General features: G+C 40.0%; 2 protein-coding genes across 2 annotated transcripts in view; both read left to right on the top strand.

Moving 5' to 3' along the window:
• The first annotated feature begins 1,790 nt into the window (after positions 1-1,790).
• On the top strand, positions 1,791-17,670 carry LOC114056466 (cytosolic phospholipase A2 epsilon-like). Its single transcript, XM_027881676.1, has 20 exons — positions 1,791-1,874; positions 4,527-4,599; positions 5,240-5,376; positions 5,775-5,906; positions 7,368-7,408; positions 8,120-8,162; positions 8,790-8,868; positions 9,092-9,240; positions 9,381-9,461; positions 10,162-10,199; positions 10,863-11,010; positions 11,678-11,814; positions 12,217-12,439; positions 13,135-13,249; positions 13,589-13,724; positions 14,909-15,018; positions 15,579-15,770; positions 16,243-16,409; positions 16,780-16,966; positions 17,457-17,670. Exons 1-20 carry the CDS (start codon positions 1,830-1,832, stop codon positions 17,663-17,665), a joined length of 2,442 nt encoding a protein of 813 aa, XP_027737477.1. The 5' UTR covers positions 1,791-1,829; the 3' UTR covers positions 17,666-17,670.
• Positions 17,671-18,382: 712 nt separating this feature from the next.
• The window catches only part of LOC114056470 (cytosolic phospholipase A2 epsilon-like), a 44,833-nt gene continuing 42,627 nt past the window's right edge, over positions 18,383-20,588 (top strand). Inside the window, exon 1 of the mRNA XM_027881679.1 lies at positions 18,383-18,469. Coding sequence (XP_027737480.1) covers positions 18,383-18,469 — 87 coding nt within the window. The remainder of the gene's footprint in view (positions 18,470-20,588) is intronic.

Genomic DNA, 20,588 nt, shown 5'->3' on the forward strand with positions numbered 1-20,588 from the left:
GACGATGTACTGGGGGAGAAGGGAAACAAAGGAATCTCCTTCCCCAGAGATTTTGTCCTGTTTTGACCTGCTGAAGATGTAATAGTCTTTGGCTGCCTTCTTTAATCTGCTTCTAGTGAGTTGTGAGTCATGCCAGTTTTGGTGGCATAGGGGTCAGCTGGGTGCGCATAGGGGCAGGTGTCCTGCTCTGGCAGTGGTTTCACAGGTGTGATTAGGACTTTGAGGAAGGCAGCACGTGGTTAGTGCTGTGTTTTGTGTCTTGCTGGCAGATTTCATTGGGTCAGACATGGGCACTTAAATGCAGCTAGTTTGCAGCCAGAATCAATCTGAGCTGGAAAGTAATGCAGAAATATTCATGGGGGTGAAGCTAAGCTGAGGAAAGTCATTGTCTCAGGACTCTACATCAAAGCACATAAGTAATAATAACAAGCCATAAGAAAGAAGAGGGAAGGAATACAATGACTTCAGGATAGACTCAGCCCTGCTGGACCTAGGTTGAGTAGACATAAACCACCATATGAGTGTATCTGTTCTGCATGCCTAGACCTGGGACTGTAGGGGCATATGGCTCAGAAAGCCTTAAACTGGTTTTTGCAATAACCAGTTTAAACTCTGAGCGATAGTGTTGTGTCTCTCTTTTTTTTTTTTATTAGCTGTTTTATTCTATCTGCTTACTGTCACAGACAAATTTAATTTATGTACTTTGCTGTATCTTATTATAGAATGTGTACTTCTGTAGGCTTTGAGGTCTTGCTTAGTTGAAAGTTCAGTGCTCAGATAAAAGGGCATCCTTCTCTTACCATTAGTTATAAACCTGCCATTGATGAGTATGAAGCAAAGTGACTCAAACACCATACTTCCATGCAGTGTATAGGCAAAGGTATTTTTTCCTACTTATATGACCACAGGATTCATCTTCAGAAAATGGGAGGGTTTAACTGCCTTTAAGAAACCAGTCAGAGGTGGGGCTCTGAGTCAGTTTATAAAATAGTTGCTCACCTGCATATGAGACATTTGAACTATTGGTGTCCGTTGAAGCTGAGAGATGTGAAATTGCATTGCCTCAGATAACACAGGACTTGGATGTGACTGCAACCACAATGGAACAAGATGGCCTTTTGTCTCAGGTAAGAAAGATACAGAACAAAGCAAGGCATCTGGGATCTCGACTGGTTATGCTACATGCACTGCAAAGATGATACTACTTTCTTGACTTACCATTGACTATAATAATTCTACACAGGATGAAGAAGGTCAGTGCTTCAAGATCTCAATATCGAAAATTTAAAAATTATAGGAAGGAAGTGAAAACAACTTGGAGAGTAAGAACTTATTTACAAAGGGAGAATTTAAAAAATTTAGGGGTTTTCTTAACATTAGATATGCGATATATGCAACCGTAGAATAAGTATTAAATATAATTAAATATAGAAAAATTAAATATAGAGGTGTACTTCAAGGTGAAAATTAATGAGAGGGTGTGTTTATGGGAGACAGGTTTGCTGTTCCTTTAACAGCCAGGGCCAGGAGCTGCTTCCCCTCCCCGTGTGTCATGAAAAGGGTGGACCTTACCTGGCTGCTACGCCTCTGCTCAGGCTTACTGGGACAAGTGCACCACAGGCAGTGGCACCAGGCACTGCTGGAAACCCTGTACCTGCCAAGGCTCTACAGCCAGCACTGATCATGGGCTCCCTATCACCGCAGTTCTGAAGTTCTCAGTGCCCAATGAGGATTGCCTTTGAGAGACAGGATGGTTTTTCCAGAGATAACGTTGGCCCTTCTTATTGCAGACGCTGATCTCTCAAACCTCTCAGCTACGAGACGGAACTATGTGGCTGAATCCTGAAGGAGAACAGTGGACTTCTCTTACAAAGGTACCACAGAGAATTTCAAAAGGAAACTATGAAAGGGACTTACCAGCTGGGTGGAGACTGGGTAATAGGGTGATAGACTGCAGATAGGGTTCAGCATTTGCCAAGCAGTCTAATTAGCTACTGTAACCCATCCAGTTCCCTCCATGTAACACAGTCCCACTTATCGTTTTGATCACTCCACTTACATAGTCTTGCTTCACATTAAAGTCCTAATGTGGTTTCCTGTCCTCAGCACATGGGAAACAACCCCTCTTTTAACAAGACTAATATCTTTTAAAGGATGGGTTTGAATAGGCTTCCTCTACATATGTCTTGCTAAAGCACAAGGGCAAAATTACTGCCAGTGTAGATTGTAATAGCTGGGAAATTATGCCATTTATTCTCACAAAGAGTATGGCAAAATCTTGAAGAGGATTTTCAACAGCTGATTTCCTGAATTAATCCCTCCTCTGGCTTCCACAAAAAACTAGTAGTTTTCCGGGAGACTTTAGACAATGACATCTTTCCTCTAGGAAATTAGAGGACTAGATATGCTAGAAAAGTTTTTTGTCCTTCTCTCTAGTTGAGGCCATTTAGTAATAACTAGGAACTTCCCCTTGTTCTGTTTTGGGATGAGTTAACTTGCTGAGCAACTGTGCTTACAGTTTAAGGAACAGCCAACACTTTCTGTTCATTAGTTGAATGGAAAACCCAAAGATGAGAAAATACACCCTAAAATGCAAATCTCTATATGTCAGGGGTCATAGCAGGTTCAGAAGAACCCACCAAACATCTAAAATCTTTTAGGAAAAACTCACAATGCTGAAGGGATTTTGGCCATTTGTTATTTATAGCTCTGTGATGTCTAAGCTAAGGCTCCCTGGTCATGACAGAGCACATTGACAAGACTGAGTATTTTGTTCAACCTGCACTGCCTTCTTGGCACTTTGAACTCACCACACACCATGAAGGTAGCTCCAAGGGACCTAAACCATGAAACTGAGTTAAGCCCTTCCAAGAATGGCCTTCTCGAAAGCCAGCCACTGGCAGCACCAGTTATTTGCTCTATAATTACTGAACACCTTTTGTACCTGCCTCACTTCTGTGCCTTAGGTTTTAGACATGAATACAAATGCCCTGGATGGTCTGATCCACAGCTACTCTTTGGACTCTTGGCAGTGGTTTGACATCCTTGATTTACACAAACACTGACCTGCTGTGCATGAATAATGTTGGTGCCTTTTCCTAGAAGGGAATACTTTAGTTACCTAGAGGCTGATTTTACCTGTTTCTTCATTAGTCTACTTGCTAACTGCCCTTAATCTCAACAACATATATTCATTAGCCCCAGGTGCATGCATTAATACATTCAGGTTAACCATTTTGGGAGGCATCAAATGGACATGTATTCCACCAAGCCTATGAACACTGGCACACTTCACTTTTTATGAATGGTAAGCCCAGCACATTATTAACACAGTACATACCAAATTGCTCTGCTCAGGCCAACTAGAGCAAAAGTCCTGCTCAGTGGGTCTAATGAGGTCAGTGTCATGCTAATGCCACTTCAGGACAGGCAATGGTCTTTTACAGTAATTTTGCAGTACAGGAGGAGTATAGGTGGAGTCAGTACCTGAGCATGGCCCTGTAGTTGTGATAAACGTCTTTTAGGTCTTTTGGAGCAAATTTTTTCTCCTGATTTATATTCCAGCACATTGTGTCTTTCCCCCCTCTCTGTGACAGTAGAAATGAAAGATTGGGTGGAATTTATTTATTTGTTTATTTTATGGTAAAAGGAGAAGAGATATGAACTCATGTTTGGACTCCAGTATGAGATTAGAGCAGCAATATGAGAGGCTAAGAAGTCATGTAGGTCATGAGGTCAGAGATATGGGCTAATATGAAAGAGGGAAGCCAAAGGGAACAAATAAGAGTTTCCTATCAGGTGTAAAACACTGTTTGCATTTCTTATAGAAAACAGTACAAAGAAGTGCCAGATGTGAAGAGTTTATGAGGTTCAAAACCAGAGATAAACTTCTCACAAGAAAAAATCAGAAGTGACCTTAGCTTCAGAGGGCAGTTATAACCCTGTAAATGAAAAACACATGCACAGTGCATAGCATAGTGGAAAAGCAAAGCAGCAATCTCTTTCTCTGACCTTAAAACCAGTTGGGGGATCAGAGGTCAGCATTTAACTCTGGGGAGCACTGTACATTTAAAACATCAGGAACATAAGAAAATCATATCCCTTAGCCCAGAAGACCAAATACATGTAATGATAGGATAGGAGGTAATTACTATGATGGTAATTTTATCACTTGCAAAAAGTCTAAGACATCTTTTTTACACTGGAAATTTAAAAAGTAAATCTTCTCCCAAGCTAGGTCTGAATTTTATCACTTTTTACAGCTAGATTTTAAATAAGAAGCAAATAAATTCTCTAATAAGACAAATCCTCATATCATGCTATAGATATAGAGAGGTCTTTCTGTCTAGTACTTGATATAGATATTATCAGGAATAAACATATTGGCCATTTCATAGCTGCATAGAAAATTCAACTAAGTTGTTTATGAGTTGGGTGTTTCCTTCTCTTGATCACTTCTATCTTCTAAAGGCTATCTACCTTTAGCATTGATCCCTGTTTTTTTATGTTGGGTTTTGTTCATGCAGATAGAATCATCTCTGTGTTACTTACTGACTGTAAGAGTCATAAGAGCAAGAAATATCCACCAGGCAGATGTCTGTAAGTATCTGTAGTGCTCCATAGGGTCCCATTCACCTCTGCAGGCTACTGTCTAGTCCTGCTTCAAGAAAAAAGTGCTGTCTGGATTTCTTCCATGCACAGAGAAAGTCCTCTCATTGGTGTGCTGGTTCCAGCAAGGAACATTGTGTGTTGCTCTTCTTTGCATCAGCCCTTGTTCTGTGCAGAAGTAACTCTATAAGGTTACAGCTGTGCCTATCGCAGATATTTCTCTGTGTCCCCAAAGGCAGCAGTGAAAGCTCTGCAATCTGTTGAAAGCAAAAAATCTGAAAAGATTATATTATCCTCTGGAGTATATTTACGTAACAAAGAAGACAAAATGGTTAGGATAATGGAGTAAATACTGAAAATTGAGTAGTCTTATTTCAAATTTAGTTTGTCCCCAAAGCTTCCTCAATGCTAAGTAATACCACAATTCCCCATGTGTCACCTTTCCAGGATAAAAGTCCATCAGGTATTGTTATATTTTGTAGCTTCTCTTATGCTGATCTGCAACTAAAATATAAGAGAAGATTGTATCTTGACTTAAACAGAAATCAGGAAGCCTTTTTTTTTAGTGTTTTTGTTCTTTCTTCTAGAGCAAATCCTCATTTTAGATGTGTTTATGTTTTTTAACATACAGTAAGCCAGACTGATTGCTATGTGAGCCTGTGGCTGCCAACCGCTTCAAATGAAAAATTTCGGACTAAAGCCGTCAAGAATTGCAAAGATCCAGTCTGGAATGAAACCTTCTACTTCAGGATCCAGAGTCAGGTCAAGGTACTGACCTGGGACTTCCCTGATTGCTTTGACCTAGGGAGCAACTGCCAGGTTTTGTCCTTTTGCAAAGGGGACACAAGCAATTTTCTAAAGAGGCAAGGAAAGATGCAGAAAGATGTGAGAATAACACATATCCTTATGATGATTTTCCATGACATGAAAGATGATTGTTTCTCTCAGTCATGGGTAGAATATGGCATTTGAGATGTCTGTGATTTCATCTCATTCCACCTCAAAGGCTGATGCCAACGTGGAGTGGATCTCCTCTCCACCTCCTTCCCTTCCTGTCCCTTTTTATGTCCTCCCATGCCTCCCAACTCTTAAAACAGTTGTCCCCAGGACCTCCTGCTTCTAATGAAACCTTATACATTTCTAAAGTCCTTCCCTTCCTTTCCCAGAATGTGCTGGAGCTGGCACTCTATGATAAGGACATCATTACTCAAGATGACCACCTCTTCACAGTGTACTTTGATATAGCCAAACTTTCCCTTGGAGAGGAAGTCTTCATGCACTTCAAGTGTGATTCACAGGTGAGATCTGAAATGGAATTGCTTGGTAAGAGTGTTTGTCTGCTTTTCTGTCTAAAATGTTATTTGTAAAATTTCTCTTTTTTTCTTCTTGTATATGGGCTGCCCAGCCATGTAAAGGAAGTTGCTTTTCAGTCTGACATGGGAAAACCTCTTCACACCTGGATCTGTAGGCACACTGAAGGGTTTGGTATCAGCCACAGAGGGTCATGAATTTCAGGTGTCTTGGAAAAATTCTCTCTTTGCTAAGCTTGCCCCCACTGAAGATTGAGGAGGGTGTCCGTGCCAGTACTCAGTGCTTCTCTCATACCATATTACTTAACCTAGTAATTAGGAAGTAATAACTCTGTTATCAGAACTAAGTGTCAAACCAGACTAGTTTCCTGATTATGGACTGTGGCATGGGTGTTTAAATAAGGTTTCTAATCCATGCCTCTCAGCTTGGCAGCAAGAAATAATCCTATCTTGAATGTCCAGGGAGACTGAAAGTTGTACATTGCACCTCCCAGTTATGTTCTGTCTATCACTCTCCTTTTCCAGTTCCCTCCCAGTCTCTTGTGCGTGTCATGCATCATTCAGCTGAGGAATTACCTTATTCATATGCACCCAAACTCCACCCTATAGTTCATTGTCTTTAAATACCTTCTTTGAGAATTTCTTTCTTTGCAAAATACCAGAGGAGTAGTTGGTGGACTTCTACTAACCCTTGGTGAAGTTAAAACTCTGGCTAGTTGTAACCCAGCTGATCACTATTTGAGTGGTTACAGGTGCCATATCCAAGCCTTTTGTTAAGGTGTTCACCCAGCTACAGCAGTTAGAGCTCATAATCTTCAAGCCTTGGTAAATTTTTTTTCTCCTGTATTATTAACTTTTTTTGTCTTTAATTCAATGAGTAATTTGAGCAACTAAGTAACCCACAGCATGATCTCACTTCACTGTTCATCATCCCTTTGCCTCTACTTTCATTTTCCTCTTGCCTGTGCTTTCTTCCCCCTAGAAATTATACTCTTTTCTACCACTCCACAGTTCAGGCCTTAGCGTCAGATTTACTTCCGACCCAAAGCCCTCAACATGTTGCCGAGCAAAGTGATTTTCCTCTTCCACAGCTGCTTTGCATTTCACTGTTTCTTTTCCTTACACCAGAAGGCTCTGATTGGCCCCTTCAGCCATCTCCCTTTTACTCTCAGAGACAGCATCTCTGCCTAGGTCTGTCCCTTGTGCCCCACAGAAGCAGGCAAGCCAAACACTTTCTTTGTTAAAAGTCACAGCCTTCCACAAGCTTCCTATCAATAAAGAATCTTGAGGCTCAAGACACAGAGATGTGAGGTGGTAGGTGCTTCTATTTTAAATGCTCTGCCAGTCACAAATAATGCATGCGTGCCTATACTGTGAGAATAAGAACTTGCATTATGAGGATTTCCATTAAACTAATGCCAAAAACATTTTCTTTTCTTTATTTTCCAGAGACAAGAGGAGTTAGAGGTGGGATTTGCCTTGGATAATATGTGAGTAAACTTGAAATGCAACATAACCTGTAGCAAAAAGAAACAACAATTTAGAGGCAAGAAATAATATAGTCTAATTGTCTGGAGTGCATCATTCCTTGATGATGCTGTTGATGAACATGGTTTCCCAAGGAATCTGTGCTATGAGCTGCGTAACAAATTGGTGCATGCCAGGATGACCTCCCATGAACTTCAGGGAGACAGGAAAAACACCCTAACCCTTTTCTTTGTCTAGTATACTGAGTATTATTTAAGACCAGAATATTGCTGGTTTGTTTTGCATTTGTGCTTGAGATCAGCATGAGGGTTCATCTCCCTTCAAAGCACAACGTGGAATAGTGTACTGGATTTCTGATTTAGAGCCTTTACTGTCCCATCCTCCCACAAACTGTAATTTCTTATAAAAATAGATTACAGTAAACCATTCATGGCCTCAGCTTGGGACTTGGCATAAAATCCCTACATGGTTTGGCCTCGCAGTACCTTTGGGATTTTTTTTGCTTAAGTCCAGGACTGGATGAGCCAGTAGGATGACAATTGTGCCTTGACAGAGTGAGAAAATTTGTACTGTGAGTCTCCTGGGACTTTTCTTTCAAATCCAATAAGCAGCTAAAAATAAGCAGGAGGAAGATCAGGAGAAGGGTGTGGCTCATGAACTATACTGTAACTTTAATGAGTTATTATAAATGTATTCTTCTTTTTGTTTCTTAGTTCAGGTCCTCCTGAAACCATCATTACGAATGGAGTTCTAGTGGTGAGTGTTGTATTTCATAATCTTTCTTGTCCTGTTGCCACACTCGTTTCACTTGACTCACAATCATAGTACAACATACCCTTTGGCTGAGCAAACCCAGCACCGAAACACTGCCATTTCCCACTTCGTCACAACACATCCTTGTGGAAGGCACCGCTGGAGAGGCTGAGGCTGGAACAGCAGCGAGATCCCCCATGCAATGCTGTTGAAAGGGCAAGGCATGGAAGTGGTTTAGATCTGAGACATCAGTGCAGCAGTGAATTCTTCCTTAGAATAATTCTTCCTGAAATTCCTGTATTGCCGAAGTGACATGTCCTGTCTCATGCAGACATCATTTCCTGTCTTAATAAGTGTGGTTCTTACACAAGGACTTTCCAAACGTGACATTTGCTCATTTATTACCTTTCCTTCCTCATTATTTTTGTCTAAATCAGTTCTCTGCATCTCTGTTGGGATCCTCAAAGTACTGTTTTTCACTTTGCTTTTATCTTCTCCCTTCTGTAAGCCCTGTTCATCCACCCTGCACCCCTACCTTGCCCTGGTTGTATCCCATTTAGATTAGAAAACAGAATGTCAGACTGGAAAATTCTCTGTCATAAGGTATTTTATTGTTCATATCTCTTACAGTCCCGCAAAATCTGCTGCTTAGAAGTTCAGGTGGTTGAGAAGAAGAAGAAGAAGAAAAAGGAGAAAAAGTCTTTATCAAGTAAGGTTATTTCTCCATCAGCTATTTTTAGCTGATATGCTAATATTATGAAGACAGTTGGATTAATGTAAGAATGAAAAAAAAAAAAACAAACAACAAATCCAAAACATAAGAACAACCTTGTGATAGTCTCTGTATGAATCTTTGTTACCAATGTTGATGATAAAATTACTCTATGTCTGCTTTTATGTTGCTTCCTTAGAGAAAGAATTCTCCTTTAGAGTGCAAGGCTCTTATGAGGGCACCCAAGACATTATGCTGGGATCCAATCTGGTCTTCAGCTCCTCCTCTCCTGCCAAATTCCACTATGCCAGATACAAGCAGCCAGCGCTGGATGTTACACTACCAGGGAAGAAACGACCTCCCTCCTTAGTATGTTACAACTGAGCTTTATAAAACATAATGTTGGAATGTAAAATACCAAGCACCATATATAGTAACATTAATTGGCATCGTGGAAGGATAGTAACATTTCTTACAATATAAATTTCGATGTATTTGTGTTTTGTCAGCGCTCACGTGTTTACGATACAGGCTCTCCAAACATGGAACTTCATTCCATTCCAAGTGGAGAAAATATGATCTTAGCGGAGGTGAGTGCCTGGTTTTTGTGGGAGAGGCTGAGAAACCTGAATGTGAAAGTCTGCAGCCAGAAGGCTGATTCTGACTATGAAAGCCTGCAGATAAAAATAACACAACCTAACAGTGGCAGATCTTCTGGTAATTAGTTCAGGTTGTGCCTTGTTCTATTGGAATGGATGTGGGAATATGCAGCATCTTGTTACACCTTGATGCTGAATTTTAAGGCTCTGTTTTTCCCCTTCTCCCACACCTGTGGGGCACCTGAACTGACTGAGGTAGCTTCAGACTCCTGCTGATTCTGGCTGTGCTTTGCAAAGCACTTTTAGACTCATGGTTAAAAAAAATTCAAGTAGAATGAAGGAACCACAGCTATTGTGGGGTACAACCCACAGAAAGGAAGAAGCAAATGCTGCTGTAGAATGGTATTGTGGCTGTAGCCTGGCTGTCTGCTTAAGAAAGGCACTTTTAGTAAAAGTGGGTAAGGTATACATTATCATTACTCTGTAAACAGCAGTTATCCTCAGATGCTACATTTACTAGAAAACATTAGCTTTCCTTTTAGTAAAACACTACAGTCAATTCACATACACTGCTGGATTATTCAATTATACATTGCTAAAATGGCACAAGCTAAAATTCCTCCTGAGGCTGCAGAGGTGAAGTGCTAAAGCAGGTTGTCACACTCACATTGTTCACATTCTTGCTTTCCAGGATAAAAGATTTGATTTATATGCGAAGGCAGAAGATTGGTAAGAGACTCGTCTGCTCTGGGGGATTAACTTTTTCTTTGCTGAACTCATCTCACCCTTGGCTCTTTACTATTGAGGAGGAGGCACTCACAGTAGGACAGTAGGTTATGTGATCAAGTGATGTGACATTCACATGAGCTGAAAGCAACAATAGTGTAATACATGTAGATAACCCATACTGAGACATGAATAATGAAAAAGATGCATAAAATATAAAAAATAATATTACAAGACAATTATGCTACCCAGTGATATGCTCAGCATAGTCTTTTACCATTTTTATAACACTATGCAAGAGCATGGCTGATCACCTAGCACTGTTGGTCATGAAGTAGGTAAACTTTTCTACGGAATTCAACACAAATATCAGAAATTTTTCCTAGCAGCTCTCAGTGCAGAATAAAATATGAGATAATACAGACAGCAGATGTCTCAGAAATTAGCCACAGGAATGTTTTTCCTTAGGTTTTCTTTTGATAGCTGCTTAGAAATTTACTAGTCCCTTTTTCTATGATTCTTTCATGAAGCATTGTGTACCCTCTTTGGAGCTTAGAAAACGGTTCTCCTGCAAATGTGGTACTTCGTGGCTCTGGTTTATTTTATTGTACTGAAAATTCTGAGCTTGTCTACCAATAATAGAACAGAATATACCTTTTTTTCTGATCTCTGCTCCAGCCCAGACCACCTTGATGTGCGTTTAGGGTTTGATCTCTGCATGCAGGAACAAGACTTTCTATGCAAAAGGCGGAATTATGTTGCTCCTGCTCTGAAGAAGGTCCTGCAGCTGCAACAGGATCTGCTGGACCATGAGGTCTGTCAGGCAAATATTCAACACCTCTCACGAGTGCTTAGCAGTGAGGGCATAATGGCATAATATGAACTCTTTTTCTTCCCAGTTAAATTTTTTCCTGGTCATCTTAAAACTTATGTACACTTTCAATAATGCCATACGTCTGAAATCATCCTGCTGTTTGTGCCCCTTGCAGCTGCTATCCTGATTTTAACCCTTCTCCTGCTACCCCTTCGTTGCAAGCCTGGCTAGATATTCCTTAGATAGAAATGGCTTCTTCCAAATCATTACCTTATGATTGTTATCCTTACTGATAATCCTTCTCCTCTCTTCAACCTGTGAAATTTCTTTTTAATTCCTGCCTTTTCAACTGTTTTGATTTTGGTTTTTTTTCCTCACTCTCTCTTTTGGTAAGAATTAATGCATTTTTGTTTGTTTTTTTACGAAACATCTATGTTGAACACATTGGAGACAAGTGTCAGATGTCTCAGCAAAAACTGTCGTTGCTTTTATTCCTGTTCTCCTTTATAAAATGCATGCTAGCTTATATTTCAGTAGAAATCATTTAGAAGGAAATCTGTGTCTGGGCACACGTGGTGTCAGGCTTTATCTATCATGAGGTCTCTGCTGAGAGCCCCAGGCATCTGCAGCTCACTGTGACAACCCTTTCTGTCCGTGTGTTGAACAGACCCCAGTGGTGGCCATCATGACTACAGGAGGAGGGATGAGGTCCTTGACAGCACTGTATGGCAGCCTGCGGGGGCTCAAGAAACTCGGTGTCTTGGACTGTGCCACGTACCTGACTGGTTTGTCTGGTACTACGTGGTAAGTAGGACTGGGCAGCTCTTGGCTGGAGTCTTCCTGATGACTCCAATATGCTGAAGTAGGCTGAGTCTACCTATAATATTTTTCTCAGCAGTCCTACTTTTTTGATCTTCTTCCAAAATTGACAGATTAAAGTCTTTTTGTGGGGGGGAAGTCATATACTTCGCAAAAACATAAAAACAAGTGTTCTTCTAAGAACAGTTTATGGAAAATTGCTCAAGCTGTTTTGACTGGGATAATGACTTTGACTTCAAAGATAACATGACAGTTTCTTAGGGAACTGAAGACAGAAAAGCTAATTTCAAATCAAGAACTTGAAATAGAAACATAAATTGTACCTACTGCCTATTTCAAACCTTGGTGTGCTTTTTTCCCCCTTTAAGATATATTTCCTCTTCCTAGGACCATGTCAAATTTGTACAGAGATGCTGACTGGTCACAAAAGGATCTCGACAAGCAAATCAGTGAGGCTCGAAAACATATGACAAAATGCAAAATAAATTCCCTTTCCTTGGAGTATTTGAAGTATTACAAAAAGCAGCTGTGCCAACGGAAAAGAGAGGGCCGCAGAACATCTTTTATAGACCTCTGGGGGCTTGTCCTGGAGTCTTTGTTGCATGATGGGGTACAGTATGTCATAAAGAAGCATTTACAGGGGCTTACAATTATCGGAAAATTTGTTTCTGGAGAAGACATTTTTCTGTTTGCTCTGAGAGAAGTAGTTTGTTACAAGATTGGGTGTACACAAATGCATGGCCATTTCCAAAACACTTGGTGCCAGCCTTTTAGATACTCACCCATGGTGGAAATCAACATTCTTGTTTGTGAAATTTTGGATGTGTTTTTCTGAGAAAACTCCAAGACTAACATTCTGAAAAAAATAGTATAATTTAATTTTTTTTGCATATTCAGCAAATTAGTTATTTAGAAATAACAAAATTGCAGACTTTATGATGCCCATGAGAGGTGTTAAAAAATAGACCTGCAAACTCTTGAAAGATATGAGAAGTCTTACCTAAACCTGCAGCATAATGCATTAAGGTGTCTTATACCAAAAGTATTGCTTTTTGCTCTTCATTATTTCCTTCCATTTTCATCTTAATGGATGATCAAATAATCTGTCATCAGACTGGATGTCTGCAGGTATTTCAGTAACAGAACACTTAAGGAATTTTGAAAAATACGGAACATTTCAGAATATAAGGCCAGCTCACATTATACATTAGAGACAGAAATGTTTCTGCCCTACAGGCTTAGATGAAAAGAAAATGTTCCCATGCTAATTTTTGTCTCAGTTTAACCGTATTTCTGGAATCACAGAAAGACAACCATAGACTCTCTGATCAGCAACGGGCCATTGATCGTGGTCAGAACCCACTTCCTATCTATACTGCAGTCAATGTCAAGAACAACTATAGCACTCTGGATTTCAAAGGTAATTAAGAAACTTCTGAGAGACATTTGTCTTTATATTTAAGGTGTTAAATCCTGAGACTGTCTTTTTAGATAGCCTAAACCCTCCTCCCTCATTTAAAGACCAGAACCTCGGCTGATGTGTATTCATGTAATCTCCCTGTGGTCAGGTAAAAGTGTGACTGTCTATGCAACAGTCTCAAAAACATTCCAAAGCCTTTTCACGTTCATGAGTTTTCCTTTGTACCATGCTTACGACTCACTGCTATAGATCTGAAATATTAACTGCAAAAATTATTTTGAGGGCTGTAGTACTGTGGGCTGTAGAACACTGTTCCCTTCTTTGTGTTCTTTTTCACAGAATGGGTGGAGTTCACCCCATATGAGGTGGGATTGCAAAAATATGGAGTTTTTGTTCGCACTGAGGATTTTGGAAGTGAATTCTTCATGGGACGATTGATGAAGAAGGTCCCCGAATCCAGGATCTGCTTCTTGGAAGATAAGCTATTAAAAACATCAAATGATTTTATTGTTTGTTTTGTTGGTGTTTTTTTGGGGTTTTTTTGGTTTTTTTTTATTTGTGAGCTATATAAACTAAATACTAATAAAGTATTGGTGTAAGAATAACAGGTCAGTTTTACCAGACAGGATAAATATCTCATTGCTGAATTAATATTTACTGTAATGGAGTCAGTTTACAGTAAAAGAAAATTCAAAGTGACAGTCAAATAGTTATTTACATTTTTAAAGTTAACTTTGAATAATAATAAAGTATCATTTCGAGTCTAACAGTAAGGTAGTCAGTATTTCTTGTGCTCCCTATAGACAATTTACCTAGCCTTCATATTGATTCTCCACTGCACTGGGGTGTGTTTGAGCATGCCAGGCCTCCTCTGCTCCAAAGAGTCTTTTGGCCACAAGTCACTGGCTCCAATTTCCACACTACCTGGGAAAGACTGGGGGAAAAACAGCACAGCCATACTCAGAACATTTCTGCTGTTTCAGAATTCCATTGAAGTGGAGTGTGGATATCTGTTTTCCAGACAAAGAGAGAAGCTGTCAGTTTGTGACTGATTTGAGATGCAAATTTCTCTTTGACTGGCCACTCCACTTAGCAGGAAGGAGAATGTACTGTACTGTTTTAGCCTCGGTCTGTGCTGGATATGCATACATTTGCACTCACTGAACAAAAACAAAAAGAACTTGTGCCCTAAGGGATAATCAAGAAATAGCTTCTCAGGCTCAAAAATACATGGTTAAAACCAATCCCTCAGTGTGTTAACAGGCTTATTATCAAAAAGAAAATCCTAAAAATGCAGAGGCTGCAAGATCCTTAGCCCTTATCAATATAATTCCCCATCTAATCTCTCAGATTGCTAATTTTCATTCATTTTTTTAATACAAGTTTCATGATACTTGCTTTTTTTTTCCCTAAAAACCTTAAGTCATATTATTTCGCAAAGACCTCCAGCCCTAAGTATCATAAGACAAAATCTGGATATCAAAAAAAAAAAAAAAATCAGCAGCCAAATAAAAATATCACATCATCCTTTTAAAATAAACTACAGAAAAGCATAAACTTCACAAATTTCGTCTCATGACAACAGTTCTGAGATTCATTATAACAGTTTTGAGATTCATGATATCTGAATGTTTGCATTAGAAAACTCTTTCCTCTTACAGGCATGTGGAGTAGTTTATTTTCATTCAATGTGTTGTATATCTGGAGTTTGTCCCATTCGTCAGAAGATTTCTGGCACAGGTGGACCCGGGACCAAATTGACAATATAGGTAAGTGATCATATTTCTTCCTTACTTTATTGTAATATTTATTGTTGGATAGACTTGATGTTAGATGACTTATACTGCAAAGCACAATTAAAAAATTTAAAAATCTCCAGTCCTGTGACCTATGAGGGCTCAGCACTTATGTTGGTAGATTATTAAAATGTTCAGAAATAATAAGATTGATCTGTAAATTATTAATAAAGCAAAATTATTTTGACTGCTTCAATTAGGAACTATGGTAATACAAAGAAGGACAACAGTTGTCCTTTTCCAAGGCCTGAATTAATTCTGTTCTACAAATGTGTGTATGTTTGGAGCAGATTTTCATTGCTACCTGATACTAGATCTTGTTTTTTTTATCCAAGTCTGGATTGTGTAAGGAAATTATTTGAGTGGTAAGAGTAGCTTATAATTTTCTCTTTCATTTGGTCATTTGTGCTTTTTATCCTTTTCATCCTAGGCCTTTTAAATAGAGAAAGCACTAGGGTTTATTACCTACCCTGACTTCTTGAGGGATGACTTTGCTCTAGGCAGATAGAATTTAACAGCTTTTTCCTGTGCAGAGGAGGAACCCCTCCTACCAGTGAAGCCACACGAGCTGCAGACTCGTCTGTTCACCCCTCCCGGCCCCCTCAGCAGTGCCCTTCGTGGTGCTCTCACTGACCGCCTCTGCATTTCCCAGGACCACAACTTCCTAAAGGGTTTCCAGATGCACAACGACTACCTGGAGAACCCGCACTTCAGCAGATGGAAAGGTAAAAGTAGACCTGTGTGCCTAGGGAGAGAATAAACAAAGTGAATAAAACAAACCCCCAAATTTGATATTAAACCCCTTCTCCAAGGTTAGAGGGCAGGTTTGGGCAGAATCACTATTAGATCAATCTATGATTGATCATGTTTCAGGATGTAATATGGTGTAGTGTTGAGGTACATGCCAATGGTTTGCTGGGGGCACACCTCCTCAGGCTGGGGCACCAGATCCTGCTGGTGGCTCTCCTTTCCTCTGTTCAAGGCGCACTTGGTGGAGAAGCATAATAAACCCCCTTCATGAACCTTGCTGCTGTCCAGAACTCTACGTGACTGGAGCTGAGAGGGCAGAAGAGAAGGAATCTCCCTCTCACAAAGATAATAACCAGTTATGGCTCTGTGGGCATGGTGTAAGGGTGGAAGATGGGCTAACCAGTTTTGCACTATTGCACTTACAGCAAGAAAAATCTTTCCTTTTAGATACTGTGTTAGACACATTTCCCAACCAGCTGACGCAATCAGATGAATTCCTGTCTCTGGTAGATACTGGATTTTTCATCAATACAAGTGTAATGCCACTTTTAAAACCAGAGAGAAAGGTGGACGTCATCCTGCATTTAAATTACAGTGCAGGATCCCAGATACAGGTGAGAGTAATTGAAGCAGTCTCTATTTCTTCAACATGTGTATACCTATAATTTTTTAACACTTAGGTGTTTTCTATATTGCTCCTACTAGAAGTCTTAACCACTAGCATTTTTAGCCTAATGCTGCAGTGTGATATATCATTTAAAGACTGTACATACTCTTTTTTTTTTCCCTTGTATGATACAACCATATTGCGCTAAGACTCAGAAAAATCAAAAGCCTTCTCTCCAGTTACACTGTGTTTACTGATAGGGGTTTCAGAGCTTTCACACAAGTTTGGAAAGTGTCCACTTTGTTGCTGGACTCCAAGAAATCCTAAGCCCTGTAATCCTATTTTGAGCCTTAGTACTGTTCTGTTCCTTTATTCAGGCTTTGGACCAGACCTGCAAGTACTGCTCTGAGCAGGGAATCCTTTTTCCCAGGGTGGACGTGAGTGAAGAAGACAGGAAAAAGCTGAAGGAGTGTTACCTCTTTGATGGTGCTGAGACTCCAGGAGCACCAGTACTGTTATTTTTCCCACTAATTAATGATACCTTCCAAAAATACAAAGCACCAGGTAAATAATCAAACATGGATGATCTATTAAAAGGAATATATTTAATACTCCAACTCCTGAACTTCACTGTTGGTTCTGCTCAGTACATCAAACCTCTGTTGCTAAAAGTTACTTTTTTTACCATGCCAGACTTAATGCCAGGGCTGTGCTGTTTCAACCCCTAAGCTATTTAGCTTGCAAGTAACTTTGATGTACCCACGTAAGCCTCAGGTAGACACATGTAAGAGTAATAATCACCATTTTCTCTCCCCTTCTGTGAAGCAGCTGATTTTCACTTGAGCCAGGGACTGAGCTATCAATTTTAATAAGAATTATTTGGTCTGTTTTGTTGTTTGTTTGTTTTTTTTTTTTTAATTAAACACAAATGAGTAGTTTAGATTGTGAACTCTCTCTGTGGAGAGAAATCTTCTTTCCTTCCTCTGTTAAGAATTTACTTTATGAGCAAAGTACTTCCCTTCTCTCAGCAGTGATTCTTGCTTCTTCCTTCTAGGTCAGAAGCGCTCAGAGTCAGAGATGGAAGATGGCCAAGTTGATCTCTATGGCTGCTGTTCCCCGTATTCAACATACTCAATTCAATACACCGAGAAGGCGTATGACCGCCTGGTGCAGCTGAGTGAATACAACATCCTCAATAATGAAGACCTCATTATACAGGCCTTGCACACAGCAGTGGCACGGAAAAGAGAGATGAAGAAGTAATGTCAGACAAGGGGGGATGCTTTTATGTCCCCTAACTTGCAGAGAGACCTAAGCTCTCTTATTAGCCAGCAGGCTGCAAAAGATTCCTACTCAACCTTATTAAATGGTAATCTCAGATGAACAAAGAAGACACTGAAGAGAAACTGTTTTTCTCCAAAGAATTTCACTGCAGCAATTCATTGCAATTCAGCGAAAACAGTGGAGTATGTGTCATTGTATGGTACAGAGGATAAGCAGCCACAAAAAAAGAAGGTGCTAAGACGATAATAAACATGGTGCTAGTTGCCTTGAAAAAGAGCTTTAAATGTTTAAGTTTAACGTGTTCAGGGCAGACCACATTAAACTCATACTTTATGAACTTGGCTTGTGTTTTGCATTTGAAAGGTGGTGGTGAGACAAGCAGCATGGCACATTGCATGCTACTGGTTAGAGAAAAGAAAAGGACATGCCACATGGAGAGTAGCACTGTGGAAAGAGACCTGGAGATTCTGGTCAACAGCAAGTTGAATATGGGTCAGCAGTGCCACGTTAGCCATTAGGGCCAAGTGTGTCCTGGGGGGCATCAGACAAAGCATCAGCAGCTGGTCAAGGGAGGTGATTTTCCTGCTCTGCTCTGCACTGGAGTGGCTTCACACCAAGCACTGTAAGCAGTTTTGGATACTACAGTGTAAGAAAGATACGGAGCCATTAGAAAGTGTCCAAAGGAAGGCTGCAAAGATGGTGAAGGATCTTGAGGGAACTCCATATGAGAAGTGGTTGAGGTCAGTTCAATTGTTTAGCCTAGAGAAGAAGAGAAAAGAGAAGGTAAGGCTAATTTTGGAGAATTTTTCCTCTGCTTTCCCAACAAATAGATGAAGATATCCACAGTGTGCTCGGCTGAATTGTGTCAGTCTGAAGCTTTAAATAGCATCATCAGAGTCCGGCAGAGGGAGTGGGACACGGTGTTTCTGCAGTGACATGCCAGCCAAGTACAATAGTGCTCTGTGCAGCTCTCTGTTTTAGAATACAGCAAAGAAGTGTCAGTGGTTGGGAGGGGTGGCTGTGAAATGCTTGCCTTGTTCCTGAAAGGGAGCGCTCTGGACATAGTCAGGCTTTTATTTCTGTCCTGCTGACAAGTTGTAGCTATAACAGTGTGGTTTGTCCAGGGTAAATTCTCGAAAGATTTTTTTTTGTAGATTACGAACAGGTTTTGGCTCTTACCTCTTCTTTACTCGACACTTACCCCTCCAGAATTAAAGTCTGAGAACTGGTCTTCTGGTAGTCAGTCTGGATTGATCTTCTCATGACCAGTTCACTTTCTTTGTACAGTAAGTGTGCAGATTTCAAAGGATGGTTCTTACAACCACAAGCATGTCAGATGTAATTTTCTTGCAGAGTATCACTCATGGTTCCAGCTTCAGCCCTTCATATGCCAGTGGGGAGCTGTGTATCTCCCCTGTGGTTCTATCCTTGCCTTTTCTTCTAGGATCCTGACCTCCACCCCTGTCTCCCCTGCCCCCCTCAAATGGATAGGCTTTTTGAAACCATGCTGGTCATTTTAAAACTGTCCCATTTTAGACATTTTCTGGGGCATGGTATTGCTCAGTCTGGCTTATCTCAACATTCAACAAGCTTAAAGGAGGCTTTTTACACCTTTCACATGTGAAACCCAAAGAGGAGTTCAACAAGGAGTTCAACAAATAAGGCTGAAAGGTCTTAGGAGATGTGAAGAAGGCCTTCAAAGCTGTTGCATACTAAAGCTAAGCCTAGAGAAATATTTAGGTTTTTGCATCCTTTGCCTTTGCATTCCTCGTTTGCAAGTACATGATAAGCCTTCAGCAAAATGTTGAGGGACAGTTTTCTGGGCTTTCCCATTGCTAAATGGTCCTACCACCTTGCACTTCTTCAATATGTCCATTTTATAACACAGAACTCTTGAATTGTATAGCTCTGGTTAGCTCCTACTATGCCATGGAAGAACGAGGTAAAATAGCAAATGCAGTTTTGTATTTGCACTAGATTATAAATGTATCTTATTTCTTTCCATAACTTATAAAACCCAGAAGTACCATCAGATCATCTTGTTAGACTTGTTAGATGTCAGGCCTGTTACCTGCCGTGCAGTTACTTAAATGTTAATCCTGATCACCTGTGGCTGACCAAAGTCTGTCTTGATGCAAATGGATCCCTCTTCTTCTACAAATATCAGGAATGGTGAAGTCACTACATTTTATGGAGGTATGTTGTAGTGTAAGCAATAAGTATGTGCCTTGTTTCCACCCTCATTTAGTTTAGCCAGAGCCCAGACATTAGCATATGTTAGATTACACATTTTCCTAGTAATTCAAAAGCTATCTTATAATGACTGTTCCTTCATTAGGATCAATTTTATAAAATATACCAACCTTATATCAGTTTTCTTTTTGTCAAACCAATAGATTTAACCCTTCATGTTCTGATTACAAAAATCCTTTTATTTGCTATATCCAACTGTATCTCTGTTTTTGCACTCCCTTCAGTTCTTCACTGTCCCTTTATCAAATGTAGACTTCAGTACCCTTTCCACTAGTGCTATACACTGAGATTAACATTGCTTTGTTATTCTTATGTTCTCACATATAAATGAGTTTCCAGTTTCTATATACAGAATACAGTTGTCCTCATTTGCCTTTAGAGACTTCTGACAAGTTGTTTGTCTTCCATAAGCTGGTGAATTAGTGTTTTCCACACGACACTCTTCCCTTTTGTAAGGGGGAGTAAACCGTAACATACATTTGTCATTTCCTTAGTCATAACTTTGCACTTCAGTGCATTAGATTTTACCATGGTTAATCAGGCCAGTTTATCAAGCAGGTCAGATCATTCTCTGTGATTGCCTTCTCCTCACTATTACTCCATCAATCTATGTTCTACTGCAAATTTGGCAGTCAGAATGCCTTGTTTA

Source organism: Empidonax traillii, unplaced genomic scaffold (genome assembly GCF_003031625.1).
Source record: "Empidonax traillii isolate 1590-97213 ecotype Southwest subspecies unplaced genomic scaffold, ASM303162v1 scaffold93:size1158651, whole genome shotgun sequence".
Taxonomy (NCBI): Eukaryota; Metazoa; Chordata; class Aves; order Passeriformes; family Tyrannidae; genus Empidonax; species Empidonax traillii.